This window comes from Rhamphochromis longiceps, linkage group LG12 (assembly GCF_057381845.1).
Source record: "Rhamphochromis longiceps isolate RC_006_pf linkage group LG12, R_longiceps_female_GT1.1, whole genome shotgun sequence".
Classification (NCBI taxonomy): domain Eukaryota; kingdom Metazoa; phylum Chordata; class Actinopteri; order Cichliformes; family Cichlidae; genus Rhamphochromis; species Rhamphochromis longiceps.
In genome coordinates, this window is record NC_140568.1 from 45,963,787 (window position 1) to 45,983,293 (window position 19,507).

Genomic DNA, 19,507 nt, shown 5'->3' on the forward strand with positions numbered 1-19,507 from the left:
ACTAAATGACTAGGAGATTCAAAAATGCTATATATGTAAAAAAAAAATTGTGTATGTTTCTGTTCTGTGTCCTGTGTGCTGTTTGTTTGTTTGTATATGTGTTTTTCTTGCTGCTGTTACAACCAAATTTCCCCTTGTGGGACAGTTAAAGGATTATTCTGTTCTATTCTATTTAAAATAGTAATAATCTACAAGACATGCTAAAACACTGAAAACAAATCCTAGAAGAAAACATGCTAATAAACAACAAAAAGCTAAAAGACGAAAAATATATGTTAAATATGTGCTGGGGCGATCGTGGCTGAAGAGCTAGCGGTTCGTCTTGTAATCGGAAGGTTGCCGGTTTGAGCCCCGGCTCGGACAGTCTCGGTCGTTGTGTCCTTGGGCAAGACACTTCACCCGTTGCCTACTGGTGGTGGTCAGAGGGCCCGGTGGCGCCAGTGTCCGGCAGCCTCGCCTCTGTCAGAAGTAATACAGTGGATTACTTAATTACTGCTCCGAGAAAGTAATTTGCTATAATATTCATTACATTACTCATTACTCAGTAAAATGACCCAAAACTCATTATTTGATAATTATAGTTCTAAACAATATAAACCTGAGAGTACAGTCCCACACACTGATCTCTATCCTAATGAGGACACACACACACAATCTTTAAGTTAGTTGTTACATACAAACAAAGCAAAGATGAGAAGACTTCAAAGCGGTCGTCACGGTGATCCTACTGTAGAAACAGGTAGAACCAGGCTGCAGCCTGACTGCCTTTGTCCAGGCTCTGGCTGCTGGACTTGGGTCTGCATACTTCATCATCACTCTGACTTTTTGGCTAGCGGTGTGTTAGCCTGTTTCCACGTGCCATCACGCTTGTTCTTTTCTGCAATAAAAATAAAAGTCAGGTCTATGGCTTCACTTCTTGAAAGTTACCACGCCACCATTGTCCTCCTCCCACACAAACTGAAATCAGCTGACTTCAGCAGGACTTTAATGTAATTACTAACTTTATGTTACTAAAAAATGTGATTACAGTAACAAGTTACTTTGTAATTGGTTCTGACACTCACAGATGACAGAGTCACCTACATGTTGAGGAAGGACGCGAGTAAATCGTGACGACTCACCCTGAGTGTTGAAATCAAAAAGCGTGCCCAGATGTTTATACTGATGGCCAAAAATACAGACTGTAGAGCTTATTTCACATCACGGGCCACAAACAGCCCACTTTCAGTCTTTACAGAAAAGATTCTGCTATCACCAAATTTGATGTCCTCCTTTACGTTTTCCAAAGCCACCAGCAGGCTGGATCTTTGTCGGGGTATTCTGGGCCCCGGGCTTCTGTTTCACACCCCTGCTGTGGGAATGACCTCGGTGCTGTCTTAGATAATACTGTCAGCTCCAGAGAGAACCTCAAGAGACCGAGTAATAATAAATAGTCCTACTAAAAAAGATGTTTGTAGACATGCTGACGAAACGTGGTCTGTATGTCCCACTGAGTGCAGTGATCAGTGTCTCTGTTGCTGGTCTCAGGTAGATGAGACACCTTTGATCGTGCTGCTCCTCCACCTTCAAAGAGGTTTGTTTAACTTTTTGCTGTGGACACATGAGCACTGAGTTTCTAAAGGAAGCTCTGCCTTCATTCCGGACATTACAGGATGACTCGGCTCTACAGCATCGCCTCTGGTCTTTGGTGGAGGTCCCAGCTTTGTCCCAGCTTGTGTTCAGTGTCTGAAGGACTGGCATGAACATTATTCTGCAGGTATTCCAGGTGAGTTTGGTGCTGATGTGAGGAACAGCGCGGTGACCGCTCAGGTGGACTTTGGTGCACAGACTGAAGTATTTAAGCTGCTGAATAGTGCTGAGTGTGTTTTAAGGCTTGTGCTCTTTCACCGTGACGTTTCATCGTTTTATTTAAAAGGCTGTTCGCCACCAATTTACAGACACAGTGTTTCAAAGTCTCGTTTAGGTATCTATAACTGATCAGCGTCAGCACAGCTCCGCGCTGCCGCGGTGCATGCTGGGAGACGTAGTTCGATCCGCGGCGCCATTCCGAATCCCGTCAGCTTTACCGGCTAATCACGAGAGCCCGGTTATCGGCTCAGCCAATCAGTGCATGTTAACGGCCTCCTGCACCAATCACAGCTCTTCACACCACCTAGCAACAAATCAAAACCCTGCAAGCACGCCGTAGCCAATCACATCGCGTCATCTGCCGGACCAACCAATGCAATCACAACAAAATCCATGATGCTGCTCGGCACTGCGCTTGCGTACGGACAAGACAGCTGATAACTCATCTATTATGCTACTTGGCTAAATAAAAATCTTCCAGAAAGCAGTCGCAGCCGCCGCGGGATCGCCGGAGGACCGAGACACGGAGTAAAGAGCGTGTGTGAGCGGGAGGAGCGGGGTGAGCGGGTACCGGGAGCGGAGGGAAAGAGCGGGCAGAGCGGAGAGTGTCGGAGCCTGGCTGGCCGCTCGGCGCCTTCAGACAAAGCTCAGCTAACAGGCTAATGCTGCGTTAGCTAGCCAAACATCGAGCGGTAACGTCCGCAAATATCGCAAAATGTAACCGCGCCAATGCGCCTGGAGTGTGCCAAATTAGATCACGTCGGCCGATATATCACCCCGGCACGCATTTCGTCAGCCCCTCGGCCGCCGTGGGTATTATTACCGACGTGTTACGGCCTCGACGCGGAGCTGTGCTCCGTTAGCCACCTAGCTGTTGCTGTGCCCGCCATCTTTTAAAGCAGGTAAATGGATGTTTGTGCGGAGCTCGAAGTGGAGCGGCCAGAGCCGAGCTCCAGCCCCCTTCACCGGGGCTAGAGATCCACCGACACTACGAGCCATCGGGGTGTCGGTGCAGCCACCACGTAAGGTCATGTGTGCGGTTTGCCTTGTGCAGCGGAGCGGTGGCTCGTAGCGGTTAGCTTGGCTATTAGCAGCGCACAGGATTTACCGCTCCGGGTCCCGGTCCCGGTTTTAGACGGCCTGAGGGCGTCTGTTGGGTGCAGGAGCTCATAGCACGGGTATCATTCTGTTCAGTCCCAGGTGTGTCCAGGACATGCCCACTTAGGGTACACCAGTTCGCATAACATCAATACCATCCTGTTTTTGTTTTGTTTTTTGAATAAATTGTCATCAGTTTGACATTCAGAGCCTTTTCTCTCATTTTGACCCGTGGTGTTGCTTTAAATCAGCAGAGACTCCAAGTAGAGACTGAAGGCTGGACTACCCACAGATCTGTTGTCTTAATTCCATCATTTGTGATTAAAATATAAAAATGTCCACAGCATACTTTATTTTCACTTTATTGCCTTTTGGATTTGTGACAGTCTCAGAAATTTCCATTAACATAAAATAATAATCTGTAACGTGCCACCTGTGGGTGTGTAAGAAAGAAACTTAAGTGATCAGGTAATGGATTACAGAAAACACTGAGTGACTTTTGATTAACAGTTATTTATTTGAATGTTTAGCTGAGCGGGATCAGACGGCTGCTCTGATTGGATAAACACAAGTTTCCCTCAGATTTCTGCCGTGATCATTGTAGACTCAGGGTCAGTGTGGTCAAAGAAATCATGCTAATGAGAGATTAATAACTAATGTTTGTAAGCAAACCGACACATTAACAAGAACAGTTAACTGTTATCAGTTGATGCATTATAGACCTATCAACAGTTGATCTTTAAATATACTGACAGCCCTGATCATCCGCTGCTATGAACAGATAACAGCCTCTCGGGCCTTCATCAGACGGTCTTACCGCACAAATCAAGCTATCGTAAAGATAAACTTTGGTACATTCTTGTGACAGGAACTCAAACAGGAAATAAAGAAAGCGTGAAGTAAAACACATGGACACGTCCAGATCAGAGAGAAAAACTCGTGCAGTAATCCTGGACCTGCAGCAGGTCAACAACAGCTGATGAGTCACTGTACGTTTATCAATGGACTCCAGTGAGAGAGGGTTGGACGTGTAACGCGAGGATTAGTTGAATAAAGTTTGACTTGGGACCCGCCCACGCGGCGTTAGGTCTGTTGATGCAACAAATGGCTGAATTTTTCAGCGTTGGATGTTCTCTGATTACTAAACAGATTATTGGTTGGTGGGTGGATCATCTGTCAGTTTATTAATAACAGTCGCTGCAGCCTTGATTATCTGCTGTTGATAAATCTGATTGTGGCCTGAGAGTCAGATTCTAATCAGCGCGAGGCACAAGGATCAGCTGTGTGTCTGATGCTCTGGATTATTAGCGCCTCAGTGTTGGAATCAAACTGGATTCAGGTAGAAAGTAGCAGTTTTTAGGAGTTGGAAAACTTTGGTGAGCTTCGGGCCTCCTCCGTGCTGTTTGTAGCTTCATGAAGCTCCAGATGTTTCAGCAGAGACGGTCCTTGAGTGATGACAACAACCTGGATGTTCCCTCTGCTCTAGAGCCAAGTGTCCACGGTCTCGAGTCAGAATCTCAGCTTCTGATTGGTCAAACCGCAGCACAGCTTCCACTCAGTGTACCTTGAATGAGTTCAGACAGGAGGAGCAGGTGTTTGTGGATCCTGGTTGGAGGAGTCTGTAGCTTTCCGAGTCCAAGCAGTGATTTCGACGTCAGAGTCAGGTCTTAGGGTCTGACCTCCACCCACAGCCTGCAGCTCTGCAGCTGCGCCTGTGTGCTCAGGTTTTTCTGATCCGTAGATGATGATTCGTTCTGAGTGACCCTCACTGCCTCTCGCAGAGCTGAAGCGCGCAGCCTTCTGGGCTGGGCTTTTACACGTAGTCATGACACTCACTAACCTCGTTAGCTGCCAGATGTTGAAGCAGCTGTTTTTAAAGCTTTATGTACAGATGTGTGTAGCAGCTGAGCTGGCCTGGTCCTGGAAGCTCCCTGCTGTGTTTGCACAGAGGTCAAACAGCCAGCTGCCATTTAACCTGTTGCACTTCATTCATTGGCCAGAGTTTAAAACCTCGCTGAGCCCCGCCTCCAAAGATCTCCAGAACGCTTCAGAGAAGACTCGCTCTCAGCGAGGACGTGAAGCTGAGCGTCAGGACTAAATGACCGACCTGAGCTGAAGTTTCAGTTTTCAGCGTCTTCCTCCAGACGTATGGTGGCAAACATCCCTCGTCCTCCAGCTTCTCTGCGCTCGTTTGTTTGTGTTAGTGTAACTGCGGCACCGTAGCTAGCCGGGCGTCACCGACCAGCCAAACGTTGCCGCTGTACGATTAAGTTCTTAGAGAGACATCAGCTTTAGATGGAACCCAGCGAGCTGACTTTAAACAACGATCGCGGACTGTTTGGACAGGAAATGGTTAATGACCTCAAACTGGTGTGATGGGCGGGGTTAAAAGCGTTACCTCCCCAGAATCAATAACCCCTAATCACCGCCCCTCTCTCTCTGTGTTTTTCAGGTCGTGCGATGGGAGTTTGTCTCTTCGGGGAACACTTGAGCTGAAGCGGCTGAACTGAACACGTGCACGGACACACACCTGTGCACACACACCTGGCCTCGGCCCACAGAAGGAGTCCTTTTTCACCTTCCAGTCAGACGCTGCCGTCCCACTGTGCATCGCTGCATCACCGTCGTCCACCATGTCGGACGCCCCTGAGGCTGCGCCCCCCAGCCCCCCTCCCCTCACCAACCCGCCCCCCCCTGAGGTCACCAACCCCACTAAACCGGGCAGGTAGGACACAACCGAGAAAGACTCCTGATAGGCTGTTAGAGGCAGGTGAATGGTGTGTGCTGACTGTGTGTGTGTCTCAGGAAAACCAACCAGCTGCAGTACATGCAGAACGTGGTGGTGAAGACGCTGTGGAAGCATCAGTTCGCCTGGCCCTTTTACCAACCCGTGGACGCCATCAAGCTGTGTCTGCACGTGAGTCACCATTGCTCTCTCGCCACACACACACACACACACACACACACACACACAGCTGAGTGTTTTCCTGACCACGCTGCTGTGTGCAGGATTACCACAAAGTGATCAAAAACCCGATGGACATGGGAACCATTAAGAAGCGTCTGGAGAACAATTATTACTGGAGCGCCAGCGAGGCAATGCAGGACTTCAACACCATGTTCACCAACTGTTACATCTACAACAAGGTAAAGGGGGCAGAGCCAGGGCGCTGAGTGCAGCTGTGTGCAGCTGTGATGGCATTAACCTCTGTGTGTGTGTAGCCCACAGACGACATCGTCCTCATGGCTCAGGCTTTAGAGAAGATCTTCCTGCAGAAAGTCGCTCAGATGCCTCAAGAAGAAGTCGCTCTGCTGCCTCCGGCTCCCAAAGGCAAGAACAAGAGCAAACAGCCGGCCGCCACCACAGGTGAGACGGATACAGGTAACGCTGCGGTACCAGAGGTGGTCTCCACCCAGGTCCTACACTGCACTCACCTTTATTGAGAGAAATTGGTGGTTGGTTGATCAGGTGTGGGTTCTGTGTTTGCGGCAGTAGATCAGAATCCTCTCCTGCACCTGCACTTGAACGTGTGCAGGAAATACTGCAGTACTGCTGAAGTACTCACAGTACTTCCTGTCTCTCTTTCAGTGAGTCAACAGGCAGAGTCTTCAGCCTCCCCTCCCCCCTCCTATCCCTCCCCCTCTCCCTCTCAGACGCCAGTAATCTCGACCACGCCCACACCAGTCCAGGCCACGCCCCCTGTGTCTGCACCTCAGCCTCCTGCGACCTTGATGCCATCTGCCCAGCCTGTGGTTAAGGTAAGAGGCGTGTGCGGCGACATGGCGTCATGTGACCTGAAACAGAACCTGAGCCCGCCCTCTCCACCTGTCTGTCTCTCTAACAGAAGAAAGGCGTGAAGAGGAAAGCTGATACCACCACTCCGACCACGTCGGCCATCTCTGCCGGCCGCGCCGACTCTCCGTCTGCTCAGGACGCCAAACCGGCTAAACTGGCTTCGTCTCGCCGTGAAGCCGCTGCCCGCCCCACCAAGACCCGGCGGGACACTGGGGACGACCTGGCGGCTGGGGACGTGGGTGCCGGAGGCGTCGGCCCCGGGGGGAGGAAAGGCGGTAAGCTGGGTGAGCAGATGAAACACTGCGATGCCATCCTGAAGGAGATGCTCTCGAAGAAGCACGCCGCCTATGCCTGGCCCTTCTACAAGCCCGTGGACGCTGAGGCGCTGGAGCTGCACGACTACCACGACATCATCAAACACCCCATGGACCTCAGCACCATCCGGGTAATGACATCATCACGTAGACACGAGGTTAGAGTGAGGTCAACGGTGGTTCAAACTCTGCAGGCGCCATAGAAACTCTCCTGACTACAACGTGATCGGTGACAATCAATATCACAGATTTGATGTTTTAAAGAAAATTAAAGTCTGTGAGAGCGGGAACTGACCCAGAGTGAGGGAGGGCTTTTCTGCTCGCTGTAACCGAACATACGTCCACGCTGCCGTGACGTCACGACGTTCGCCAGCACGGAGTGAACCTCAAACAGGTCGAGGCGTTAGAGTGACGAGGTTTTCTCGTGTGGGCGACACCTGAGCTTCCCTCATCATTCTGTGTGGTGTTAGTGGGAGCTCCACAGGTGAGCGTCCGCAGGCTGTTGCTCCTGTTTGTGGTGCAGCACACAGTCAGACCCCTCCTCTTTGGTAAAGCCGCTCAGTCGCTGATCGATTCGTTTTTTCCATATTTTGTGAGATGTTGCGGTGACTGAAGCTCCATTTCCATTAGTTCTGACTGGTTTTCCGTTACAGTCGAGTACCACCTGATATGCGTGATCACCGTCATAGCAACGGGGCGGAGCGTCCCATGACATAATTAGTACGTGACATGAACGCTACAACAAACATGGAGGCGTCCGTGTACTTGCTGCTCGGTCTGTGTCGCATTCAGGGACCGCGGCGTTGTGCGATGTAACCGCTGCCCTTGGGTTTCGATGAGTCACGACTCATCAGGCGACACCGCTGATTAGCCCGTCGATGGCACGCAGTCTGTCACATTTTCAGATCGCTTGAAACCTCCCCTGAGCAGGTACTAAAAAGACCCGTGGTACCAGGTGTTACTGGGAAACCCGAGCAGAGCCGACCGGAGCAGCTACTCGTGGGAACAGCGGGTTTCAGTGGCGGCGGCGGCGCCTGATGAGATGACTCTGACTGACAAACAAAGTTTAACTCCGAGCACGTAATCTGAAGTTGAACGAGTACAGCTGAATGCAGATAATATACGTTAATGTATGTAGTAGTACTGCAATAACCCCGGTTATTGCAGTACTACTGAGTAAAACATGGAAATCATAACAACGCTACAGTGGGGCAAAAAAGTATTTAGTCAGCCACCGATTGTGCAAGTTCCCCCACCTAAAATGATGACAGAGGTCAGTAATTTGCACCAGAGGTACACTTCAACTGTGAGAGACAGAATGTGAAAAAAAAATCCATGAATCCACATGGTAGGATTTGTAAAGAATTTATTCGTAAATCAGGGTGGAAAATAAGTATTTGGTCACCTCAAACAAGGAAAATCTCTGGCTCTCACAGACCTGTAACGTCTTCTGTAAGAAGCTTTTCTGTCCCCCACTCGTTACCTGTATGAATGGCACCTGTTTGAACTCATCATCTGTATAAAAGACACCTGTCCACAGCCTCAAACAGTCAGACTCCAAACTCCGCCATGGCCAAGACCAAAGAGCTTTCGAAGGACACCAGGAAAAGTATTGTAGACCTGCACCAGACTGGGAAGAGTGAATCTACAATAGGCAAGCAGCTTGGTGTGAAAAAATCAACTGTGGGAGCAATCATCAGAAAATGGAAGACATACAAGACCACTGATAATCTCCCTCCATCTGGGGCTCCACGCAAGATCTCATCCCGTGGGGTCAAAATGATCATGAGAACGGTGAGCAAAGATCCCAGAACCACACGGGGGGACCTGGTGAATGACCTGCAGAGAGCTGGGACCAAAGTAACAAAGGTCACCATCAGTAACACACTACAACGGCAGGGAATCAAATCCCGCAGTGCCAGACGTGTTCCGCTGCTGAAGCCAGTGCATGTCCAGGCCCGTCTGAAGTTTGCCAGAGAGCACATGGATGATACAGCAGAGGATTGGGAGAATGTCATGTGGTCAGATGAAACCAAAGTAGAACTTTTTGGTATAAACTCAACTCGTCGTGTTTGGAGGACGAAGAATACTGAGTTGCATCCCAAGAACACCATACCTACTGTGAAGCATGGGGGTGGAAACATCATGCTACGGGGCTGTTTTTCTGCCAAGGGGACAGGACGACTGATCCGTGTTAAGGACAGAATGAATGGGGCCATGTATCGTGAGATTTTGAGCCAAAACCTCCTTCCATCAGTGAGAACTTTGAAGATGAAACGAGGCTGGGTCTTCCAACATGACAATGATCCAAAACACACCGCCCGGGCAACAAAGGAGTGGCTCCGTAAGAAGCATTTGAAAGTCCTGGAGTGGCCTAGCCAGTCTCCAGACCTCAACCCCATAGGAAATCTGTGGCGGGAGTTGGAAGTCCGTGTTGCTCGGCGACAGCCCCAAAACATCACTGCTCTCGAGAAGATCTGCATGGAGGAATGGGCCAAAATACCAGCTACTGTGTGTGCAAACCTGGTAAAGACCTATAGTAAACGTTTGACCTCTGTTATTGCCAACAAAGGTTATGTTACAAAGTATTGAGTTGTATTTTTGTTATTGACCAAATACTTATTTTCCACCCTGATTTACGAATAAATTCTTTACAAATCCTACCATGTGGATTCATGGATTTTTTTTCCACATTCTGTCTCTCACAGTTGAAGTGTACCTCTGGTGCAAATTACTGACCTCTGTCATCATTTTAGGTGGGGGAACTTGCACAATCGGTGGCTGACTAAATACTTTTTTGCCCCACTGTATGTCGAGATCGTGGGCTGCGGCGATTCCCAGCCCTGCGGCCGGTTCAAAGCTCGCTCTGGTGGAAAACTGGAACCTTTTAACTAGGGGTGCAACGATACACAAAATTCACGGTTCGGTTCGGTTTGATACTTTGGTGTCACGGTTCGATATTTTTTCAATACAAAAAAAAATGTTCATGCCTTTTTAATTTGTCATTTATTAAATTTTCACGGCACATTCTGCACCACATCTCTGTGCGTTCATCATTTGTTTGAAGCCAGCTCACCTCCTGCAACTACTTTTCCGAGAATACGCGCTTCTTTTGTGGTTCGGACTCCTTCTGACATTTCTGTGGAGGTGGAGGAACACCAAAGTAATTGCTTAAAGGAGCTTCTTCGACATCTTTAAGAGTTCTAAACAAATGTCTGTCCTCCTGAAAATCTTATGTACGCAAACACCCGTTGCAACTTCTTATCTTGTGCGTGTTTTTTTTTTTTGACAGTGAATGCGCACCTGCGGACCACTTATGTGCAGCCCTGGTTATTTAGCTCGTCATATTGCAGCCACAGAAATTCTTTTGTCCATGAAACCATAAAGCTGCACTTTCTTTTTGCCTTATAGTCTCATTTGTCATAACTTTTCCGTTTTGTGGTGAGCTTTTCTTTGGCTGTCACTTCTTCACCCTGACCTGTCTTATTTGGCTCAGCAGAACTGAAATATATATCTGTCTGTGAAGGTTCTCAGTCATCCAGGTCATCGTAGTCAAATATAAATCCTGCTGCTTTTACACACGCACTCACATAAGCTCAGCGATTCTCTGCGCAATCAACCTCTCACATGTTTAAGCTGCGGGAGATTTCACTTGTCATGTTTGCATAGTAAGCTAACGATTAATAAGACGATGTCAGAGGAATTGGTGCACAAATTATCATCACTCACAGATCAGTGCTGTCGCTCTCTATACACAGTTCGCACGATTGCAAAGTGAAAGCAAAAAACAAGCGCAAATTCAAACGCGATTTCAATATGTCACATATTGACAGTGGCTCACCGATGCCAATGACATAATTACCCAGCTACATTTCTGAAAGAATGCAAAAGCATTGACATATATTTTTCCTTCCTACAATAGCCCGACGGGCAGGGAAGAGATAGATTTTGGTAGCCCGACTGGAAAAATCGCTAGCCCCAGGACGTCGGGCTAGCGATATTGCGAGCCCTGTATCTGATTGAGGAATCACTCATCTTTGGAAAAGAGAGTTTATTACAGAGAAATGGCTCTTTCAAAATAAAAGCTATACTACGCGCTTCTTCTGGGCTATATTCTCAGCAGCACATTAAACATATCAGGTCCCCATAAGGAGAATCCTGTGCTAACGGCTGTCTAAATGACTCGGGTAAAGTTTGTAGCATGCGTGCTTGTTGTTTTTGTCTTTGCACGAGGATGATGTCGGAGTAAATGTGCAGTCATATTCGTTGTGTTCACACTAGTGCTGTCAGCGTTAATCTGAAATGACGTTAACGCCAAAACACGGCAAATCTCTGTTAACGAGCTACCGCGGATCGCCCTGAGCGTGGGGCTGGACGGCCAACACGTTAACGAGCTAACTGCGCTAACGCACTAGCTCCCACCCATGTAATTGAGCATTGCGTGGCACATTCAACATACTGTTTTACTTTAGTCCATGACGCGCTTACCTTCAGGGTCATACGTCACATGAAAACCAAAATAATTCCAAACGCCAGATCTGAATGAGGGTGGGGGAGGTTCAATTTGCCATGTTGCAAGGAGCTTAACTTCTGTCTGCTAGCTTGCCCTGCACTCAGTGAATCTGCACTCGACTACTCCGCCTAGGCTGCACTGTCGAGCGCAGATCCACTGAGCGCTCAACACAGACAGCATCGTCAGAAGGAAAGTTGATAAAATAAATTAAAGATTTTGTATTGTTCGATACATGCGTACCGAACCGAAAGCACTGTATCGAACGGTTCAATATCGATACGAATATCGTTGCACCCCTACTTTTAACGCCGCTGGGTGTCTGTACTCCGCACCTTCAGATGTCCAAATGGGAGGTTTGGCGCCATCTCTGACGTTCTTTTGTTTCCTGACAGAAAAAAATGGATAAAGGCGAGTACAGCGACCCTCAGAGCTTCGCCACTGACGTCAGGTTAATGTTCTCCAACTGCTACAAGTACAACCCCCCAGACCACGAGGTGGTGGCCATGGCCCGCAAGCTGCAGGTACGTAAAGCCTCCGTTTCCTGCTCGATCGATCGCTGCGATCAGGTATCGATAACCCGTCTGCCATTAGGACGTGTTTGAAATGCGTTTCGCTAAAATCCCTGACGAGGGCCTGGAGGCGTCGGTCCCCACCACGACACCGGTGGTCAGCAAAAGCACCGCCTCCTCCGACAGCAGCAACAACTCCTCCTCTGACGAATCGTCCGACTCTGAGGAGGAGCGGGCCACGCGATTGGCTGAGCTACAGGAGCAGGTTGGTGCTGCCGACCAATCACAGGTCAAGAACATCTTGGTTTTCTTCTTTTTATCATTTTAGATTTCACGATTTGTTTACTTGACATTCATGTTTGAAATATCCATGGCTCCTGTGACTCACCCCGTGAAGGCGTGGCCGTGTATTGATCACAGATGACGGGTATTGATAATCAGTTTATTCCATCAGTTGAAGGCGGTGCACGAGCAGCTGGCGGTCCTGTCCCAGGCGCCGGTCAGCAAGCCAAAGAAGAAGAAAGAGAAGAAAGACAAGGAGAAGAAGAAAGAGAAGGAGAAAGACAAGGGAAATAAAGGCAAGATGGAGGAAGAGAAGAAGCCAAAGGCCGCCGCCCAGCAGCCCAAACCGGCCAATCAGAAGAAGGCGCCAGCCAGAAAAGCCAACAGCACGGTGACGGCCACCAGGTACGACTCAGTGTTCAGCAAATCCACCTGAGAAAAGGGACAATATAGTGACCGCAGTGAATCTGTTTCCAGGCAACCCAAGAAAGGCAACAAGACGTCGGGCAGCGGCTCAGCCAACGGGGACGACGGCGAGGAGTCGTCGCTGCCGATGTCGTACGATGAGAAGCGGCAGCTGAGTCTGGACATCAACCGGCTGCCGGGAGAGAAGCTGGGCCGTGTCGTGCACATCATCCAGACCAGAGAGCCGTCGCTGAGGGACTCCAACCCTGACGAGATCGAGATCGACTTCGAGACGCTCAAACCCTCCACGCTCCGAGAGCTCGAGCGCTACGTCAAGTCCTGCCTGCAGAAGAAGCAAAGGAAGCTACTGCGTAAGTACCGCCTCAAAAGCACGGCCGTCGATGTCTGAGCGGTCCGATACGGGGGGTGGGTTCATCGTGTGAGCGTTGGACTTGGGCGACTGAGCCGTGTTGTCTAGGCAACAATCATCGAGCGCCAACAGAAACGGTGTCACCTGGCCGGGACTGTCTCATTGACTTGTCTTCCTTTATTTCTCTTTTCAGAGAAGGCAGCTGGAGGCGGGGCCTCAGGAGGCGGGGCTAGTCGTTTGAGTGGCAGCTCCTCTTCCTCCTCCGATGACAGCTCCTCGACAGGAACCTCCTCATCCTCCGACACAGACTGAACACGCGTTCACACATACACGTGTTACTGAACACACACACACACACACACCTCCATCCTGAACAAACACAAAGACAGAGATACACACTCTGAACTTGTTACACACACGTTTAAACACAGAGACTGGATGTAAATAGGCTGACCTGTTTGTTTTTTTTTAGCTCCTAGTGCTTTTGTTTTTTGTTTCATTTTTTCCGCTATTGGAGGACTGCAGACAGAAGAAAGTGATGGAGGAGGAAGGATGTGGGCGGAGTCAGGTAGAGCGATGGGCAGCCCGTCTGGGAGCCTTACTGATCTGTGGACAGAAATGCAACCGTCGAGACTTTCTTTCTTCGTCTTTTTCTTCTTCGTGGACGGCCGGTGGTGACCCCTGACCTCTGAATACATTCCACAAGTATCATTGGAGAGGAGGAGCAGGTGATCTCAGCAGGTTTGTGGATACTGAGACGAATGAGCGCATCTCACGTTTCATTTGAAGCTGTCGGCAGCGCTGCAGCAGAGAGAAGACCTGACGATGTCAGCGTGTGACATCACAGAACAGTTTTACAAATAACCGTTTTTTCTCTGAACCTGGCGGCAAGGCGTTGTTTAGCCCCTCCTTCTGATGTGCCGTCTGCTACTTTAAACTGGGATTGAGAAAACCAGCGAGGTGGGAAACAGGCAGGAGTATGGCGGTGGGCGGGGTCAGCAGGAAAATACAGTTTAGCAGTTTAAAGGTACTTTTTGTAAAATCCAGTTTAAATGTTAAAATTAAAAGCTTTTCAAATTAAAAGTGTGTCACTGAGGTGAAAAAGGAAGAACTTTAGTGTAATACCAGTTTGTGCCACTAAATGAAACCAGCGTAAACTTTATTTAAAACGGGTATGAGTACGTTCCTGTGCCAGTGTGAAAACGAAGAGGACAAGGCCTGACCTCAGTCAGTGGTGACATGGTGCCCCCTGGTGGTGGAATGTTTAGTTACATTCTGCAGAAGGTTGTTACAAAAAGTATCTTTAATTCAAAACTTTATTTAAATTTTGAGGTATTTATGACGGGTAACTGACGGCGCCAGGCCAAAACCCTGATTTTGTTTATGGTGGTTGGTTCAGTTTGGCGTTAAACCCTTTAAAACACGTAACAGGAAACTGCGTGCCTGCAGATAGAACAGAGGGCGTGCCCATGCCGCCTGCTCTGGAGCTGAGTCCTCATCAGGTAACGCTTTAAAAAGTGTCCAAGTGGACTCTTGATGGATCGTCTCAGCGGGAAATAAACCATTTTTTTTTGACTGATCAACCCTTTGGATCGAACCGGCTTCTGGATCTTTCAGCTCCACCTTAAAAACCTCTGAGACCAACCCTGCCCCCTGCTGGTCCTGCAACCCTAGACACAACTTCCTGTTTGTCCTTGGGGGTCATCGTGGCAATGTGGGTGGGGTCACAGGATCCTGACCCCGCCCCCAGCACGGCTCTGTCAGCACAGAGACGTTGATTTATTTTTTTTTAACACTACATTTCCTGTTTTTGATTTTCAGGTTGTGTGCTGAACTTGTTTGTGTCTTATAAGGTTCTCTATATAAAATGTCTTTCTATTGCTGTCCTGTTCAAGCGCCGCCCCCATTCTCACCCCGCCAAAAAAGAACCACTCATACTGTACCGCCTCCTCCTGTCAGGGTCCAAACTCGGAGCACCTCGTTTCTTTTAAAGCTTTTTAGACAATTTATTTTAAGGTTTTAGAGCTCGCTGCCGCTCGGAGGACATCAGGACGCAAGAAACGATTTCTGAGGAAAATGCCACGCCCACCGCAGTCACGACTCATTTTCGCGATTTCAGAAAAAACCCGTCTGTCAAGCGCTCGGCAGATGTTTGTGGCTTACGTTGGGCATTGTGGCGTCAGATTTCTGATCACCTGACGTCAGTGTCAGGCGGATAGGCCTGTTGCCCTCTGACCTATGATCTGTGGTTACACCTCCGATGGTGTTGGGCTCTCTGGGACGCGGCCATAGTTGTTCTTATCCCTGGACGCCGTGTCGGTTCTTGGCAAAGGAAATATTGACAAACAGGAAGTTTGTTTTCTCTGAAAAATTCATCATGACGTTGACCGCCGCGTCCTCGGTGGCGTTCTGAATTTTGTACAAGCTGCAGAGCGCAAACAAAGATGAATCATGAATATTAGACGTAGAGTTTTACTGAAACTGTTGAATCGACATGCCCAATGATATAAATGGTTTCCGATTGGCTGGAGCCAGGGGGCGTGTTCAGTAAAACCTCACCTCCCCTCGCTCCTCTGACCCCTGATTATTGGCGACCTCCAGCTGGAGATCAGTTTACCTGTGGTGCCCCCTGGAGGTAACCTGGTAAGAAACCTGTAAATGGCAGGTGTTGGAGAATAATCTGACGTCGTGATCACACGACCTCCGGGTGGCACCGCATCGTCATCTGTTGTCACGGATCTTTCCTTTAGCCTCCACGTTTTGTTTTGCGGGCGCATTACGACTCGATGGACCGGGCAAAGCGTTCGATCGGGACCCCCTGCGACAGACAGGCGGACAGCTCGTTGCCACAGTAACCCTCCTCTTTGTTTTTAGTTGATGGTTGAGCTTCGACGCTCATAGTTAATTTTGTATTTTAATAAGAAAAGGAAACAGTGGTTTTATGTATTGCATGCACTCCGGCCGTACGTTTTTCTCGCGTATGTTTGAGCGCTGTATAGTAGCTGTAAAGTAGCCGTCTGAGGTTAGAGCGAGCTCCACTCGTAGAGACGCAGAGGGGACGAAACAAGTGAATTATTTGATGTAATTACTGATATGGGATCCTTATTTTCTGAGTTCATTTGTTTTCATAAATAAACACATAAACTGAAAACAAGTGGCTCCACTCTTTTGTCACCGAGCGCGCTCTAACGGACGAAGTGAGAGAAGTCCTCGGGGCCACCTGAGGCGTGCTGTGACGCTGGACGTTGTCCTGGGCTGCACCGAGTGGGCGGGGCTGAGACGAGCCCGCTGCTCCCTCGTGACACGCCGGAGTCGACATGCAGCTAATTCTAAACTAATAAACAGTCACCACACACACAAGCCCCGCCCCACCCCCTATACCACTCTTTAATCCTGGGGTGTCAAATATAAGGCCCGAGGACCAGAACGGGAAAATGTGAAGGGAGGATCAAATTCTGGACTTTTTCATGAGTTTCATTTCCTGCTGCTTCGAACCACACCAAAGTCCTTACGTGAAAGAAAAGGTTTTGTGAGTTACAGCAGATCATCATCACAGTCTGAACAGGGATAGCTCAGTAGGTAGAGTGGTTGCCCCATGATCGGAAGGTCGGGGGTTCGATTCCCCTGAACAGCTACCCTGAGGTACCCCTGAGCAAGGTACCGTCCCTACACACTGCTCCCCGGGCGCCTAATGGCTGCCCACTGCTTCACTGAGTGAATGGGTTAAATGCAGAGAGGAATTTCCCCACGGGGACCAATAAAGTACACCACCTTCTCTTCTCATTTATCAGAATCTTTGAGTTACTGCAGCAACATTTCTTCATCGCGCTGGTGGAACTGTGCTTGGCCTTGTTTGTATATCAGTTTCACTGGCCTGACATTAGGGGGCGCTCTCAGACAGTCTTCACTGAGTAAGAATGACAGAGCTAAAACAAGAAAACATTTTATTCGTCGTTTCCATAAATCAGTAACACGTCTGAAGACTCGTTACCTTCAATTTCTCTGTGACAATGATTTTACCCAGAAAGCACCAGTGTGCTGTAACTGCGTGCTGATTGGTCACTTAAGGGTTTCAAACAGGACAATGTCTTTTGGTGGCATGCTGGATGAAGGTGATGGTTTCAGTGTGGTGCTGCTGGCTTCATTCCCCAAATCAAAATGGAGGACACTAGGGTTAGATACTGACACGGGACGCCCCCTGTAGGGCAGGAAGTCCATTAAACTGGTCATCAGAGCTGACGCTGGAGCTCGCCAAGCTGACAATTAATACTGTTCGTTTTTTTCCTGTCTGCAGTCAGTGGGTGAGAGAGGGGCGGGGGCGTGGATCTTAATGCTTCTCTCTGATTGGACAGTTCTCTAAATTAAAAACAAAATGTTTGTTAGTGACCAAACTGAACTGCTCTGCGTCACATGATGCTGCAGATCCGGGACCGCCCCTCGTCCGCACCCCTCCTGTCTCGGACCAGGACTGCCTGGTTGCCATAGTTACTGTACCAGGCTGATTGGCTGCGGCTCAGGTAGGTGGAGGGCGGTGCTGCTTCCAGCTGCTGCTGCTGCCAGATGAGCAGTGACGTGTCGCGATACCGCAGCCGCCCGAAGACCTCGGACAGCGCCTTCTCTGCCAGGGGGGGCCGAGCAGAACAGTGAGGAGCCTGTCCCTCTACGACAGCTGGATCAGACATGTCTGACATGGCGTCGGCGCTCCAAGGACCAGTGCGACTTGGTCCAGATTGGACTGTCTCAGGACAAAGTCTGACCCCGTCATAACCTCACACCTGAAGAAGAGCACAGGTGAACCATTAGAGTTCAGAGTTCTGACCCCGCCCTCAAATACTCATACAGGTGTGGACAGGTGTTAGACCTCATCACCAGCTTCCAGTTTGCATTCAGGAGACAGACACTAGCTCTGCTTTTAAGATTCAAACTTTCCTTTTTGCTAAAGCATATAGTTAGGGCTGGACCAGGTGACCCTGAATCCTCCCTCAGTTACGCTGCAATAGACGTAGGCTGCCGGGGATTCCCATGATGCACTGGGTGTTTCTTCTTCACTCTGTGTTATTAGACCTCTGTGCATTGAATCATACTTGTTATCGATCCCGGTCTCTCTTCCACAGCATGTCTTTATCCTGTCTTCCTTCTTTCACCCCAACCAGTCGCGGCAGATGGCCCCGCCCCTCCCTGAGCCTGAGTCTAATAGGGGTTACTTCCTGTTAAGAGTTTTTCCTTCCCACTGTCGCCAAAGTGCTTGCTCATAGGGAGTTGTCAGATCTTTGGGGCTTTCTCAGTATTACTGTATGCTCTTTACCTTACAGTAGAAAGTACTTTGAGGTGACAGTTGCTGTGGTGCTAATAATATAAATGAAATTGGATTAAACTGACACTGTGAAGAACCTGAAACCTTGGAGGTCTTCACAGGTGACCCGTACCTCATACTCTGAAGAAAGGTGAACAGCTTGCTCTTTAATTTAAAACCAAATTCGGATTGACTGGGAGTGCTGGGGTCATCGCTGATGGTGAATCAGACTCTATCAACATCCTCCTCTGTCACACCAACCCTCTGTATGTCCTCATTCACTACATCCACGAGTCTCTCTGCTCAATGTGAATAAAGTTATTTTGAACGGTAATTACGGCTGTGGGAAATTCACCGGGTTTACCTCCATCAGCTTGGCCGCCCTCCTGCTGTCGTCCCCACCGGCTGCAGCGCCTCATCCCGGGCTGAGCTCCGCTGGCCGAGCGGCTAACAGCTCCTGCTCAGAATGCTGAAGCCGCAGCCTCCGGCTAATCCCGCTGCTAGTTCTTAGCCTCAGTTAGCTCATCAGGGATCAGGTCACAGCACGAGCTCCCCGCGACGATGACGTCAACGTCAATACACGCCGAAGCTGAAAACATCAGAAATAAGCTGTGACGTTTCACCGTGTTTCAGCCCTGCTGACGTTAGCATGGTTAGCCTTTAGCCGCAGAGCGTCTGGAGCTTCCGTTGAAACCAATAGCAACGGTGCGTCTGCAGTCTGGTCCGGGCAGCAACAAAGCGCGCGGTCACAGATGTTCCACTCCTGACGTTACCGACAGTGGCTGTGTCCCAATTCAGGGTCTGCACGCTTGAAGTACGCATTTTAAGTGCGGTTACGTCACCGCCACGCAACGACGGCTGTCCCAATTTGAAGTGTACTTCAAACGCATACTCCAAATGCGCCGTCGATTTCCCCAAATATCAAGCGTGGTCCGGTGCACGCTTCGTGGTCCCATATATCCCACAATTCATAGCGCGGCGGTGGGTGTGGATAATTTTGCCGCAAAACACGGCAGAAGGGAGCGGCCGAGGAGGGTTTTTTTTTCTTTCCAAACTTTATTGAAATTATAAAGTTCAGT

At 49.2% G+C, this 19,507-nt stretch overlaps 2 protein-coding genes and 1 long non-coding RNA gene across 6 annotated transcripts; 1 reads left to right on the plus strand and 2 right to left on the minus strand.

Moving 5' to 3' along the window:
- Positions 1–464: 464 nt before the first annotated feature.
- LOC146658282 (uncharacterized) lies at positions 465–2,089 on the minus strand. The gene is made up of 2 exons (XR_014914158.1): positions 1,122–2,089; positions 465–877 (listed from the first exon to the last, which is right to left on the minus strand). It is a non-coding gene; the product is annotated as an uncharacterized LOC146658282 (long non-coding RNA).
- A 151-nt stretch (positions 2,090–2,240) lies between these two features.
- On the plus strand, positions 2,241–15,042 carry LOC146658283 (bromodomain-containing protein 3-like). Of its 4 annotated transcripts, none has more exons than XM_085426690.1 (12): positions 2,241–2,376; positions 5,399–5,671; positions 5,752–5,863; positions 5,956–6,093; positions 6,169–6,313; positions 6,536–6,705; positions 6,792–7,187; positions 11,962–12,090; positions 12,161–12,367; positions 12,533–12,765; positions 12,838–13,136; positions 13,329–15,042. In XM_085426690.1, exons 2-12 carry the CDS (start codon positions 5,580–5,582, stop codon positions 13,445–13,447), a joined length of 2,040 nt encoding a protein of 679 aa, XP_085282816.1. In that variant the 5' UTR covers positions 2,241–2,376; positions 5,399–5,579; the 3' UTR covers positions 13,448–15,042. The 4 variants fall into 4 exon arrangements, with proteins under 4 accessions (XP_085282816.1, XP_085282815.1, XP_085282818.1 ...); XM_085426689.1 differs by having other exon boundaries at positions 2,257–2,407; XM_085426692.1 differs by having other exon boundaries at positions 2,257–2,407; positions 12,161–12,343.
- Positions 15,043–17,062: 2,020 nt separating this feature from the next.
- On the minus strand, positions 17,063–19,400 carry brd3os (BRD3 opposite strand). The gene is made up of 2 exons (XM_085426702.1): positions 18,793–19,400; positions 17,063–17,910 (listed from the first exon to the last, which is right to left on the minus strand). The coding sequence occupies exon 2, from the start codon at positions 17,824–17,826 to the stop codon at positions 17,542–17,544; it is 285 nt and encodes a 94-aa protein (XP_085282828.1). The 5' UTR covers positions 17,827–17,910; positions 18,793–19,400; the 3' UTR covers positions 17,063–17,541.
- Positions 19,401–19,507: the final 107 nt, after the last annotated feature.

Bases quoted from the DNA above. Each gene is read 5' to 3' on its own strand.
- LOC146658283 (XM_085426690.1), top strand. From the start codon at position 5,580: ATGTCGGACGCCCCTGAGGCTGCGCCCCCCAGCCCCCCTCCCCTCACC. The intron at 5,864-5,955 runs GTGAGTCACCAT...TGCTGTGTGCAG, and splicing joins CCATCAAGCTGTGTCTGCAC to GATTACCACAAAGTGATCAA. The intron at 12,766-12,837 runs GTACGACTCAGT...ATCTGTTTCCAG, and splicing joins AGCACGGTGACGGCCACCAG to GCAACCCAAGAAAGGCAACA.
- brd3os (XM_085426702.1), bottom strand. From the start codon at position 17,826: ATGTCAGACATGTCTGATCCAGCTGTCGTAGAGGGACAGGCTCCTCAC.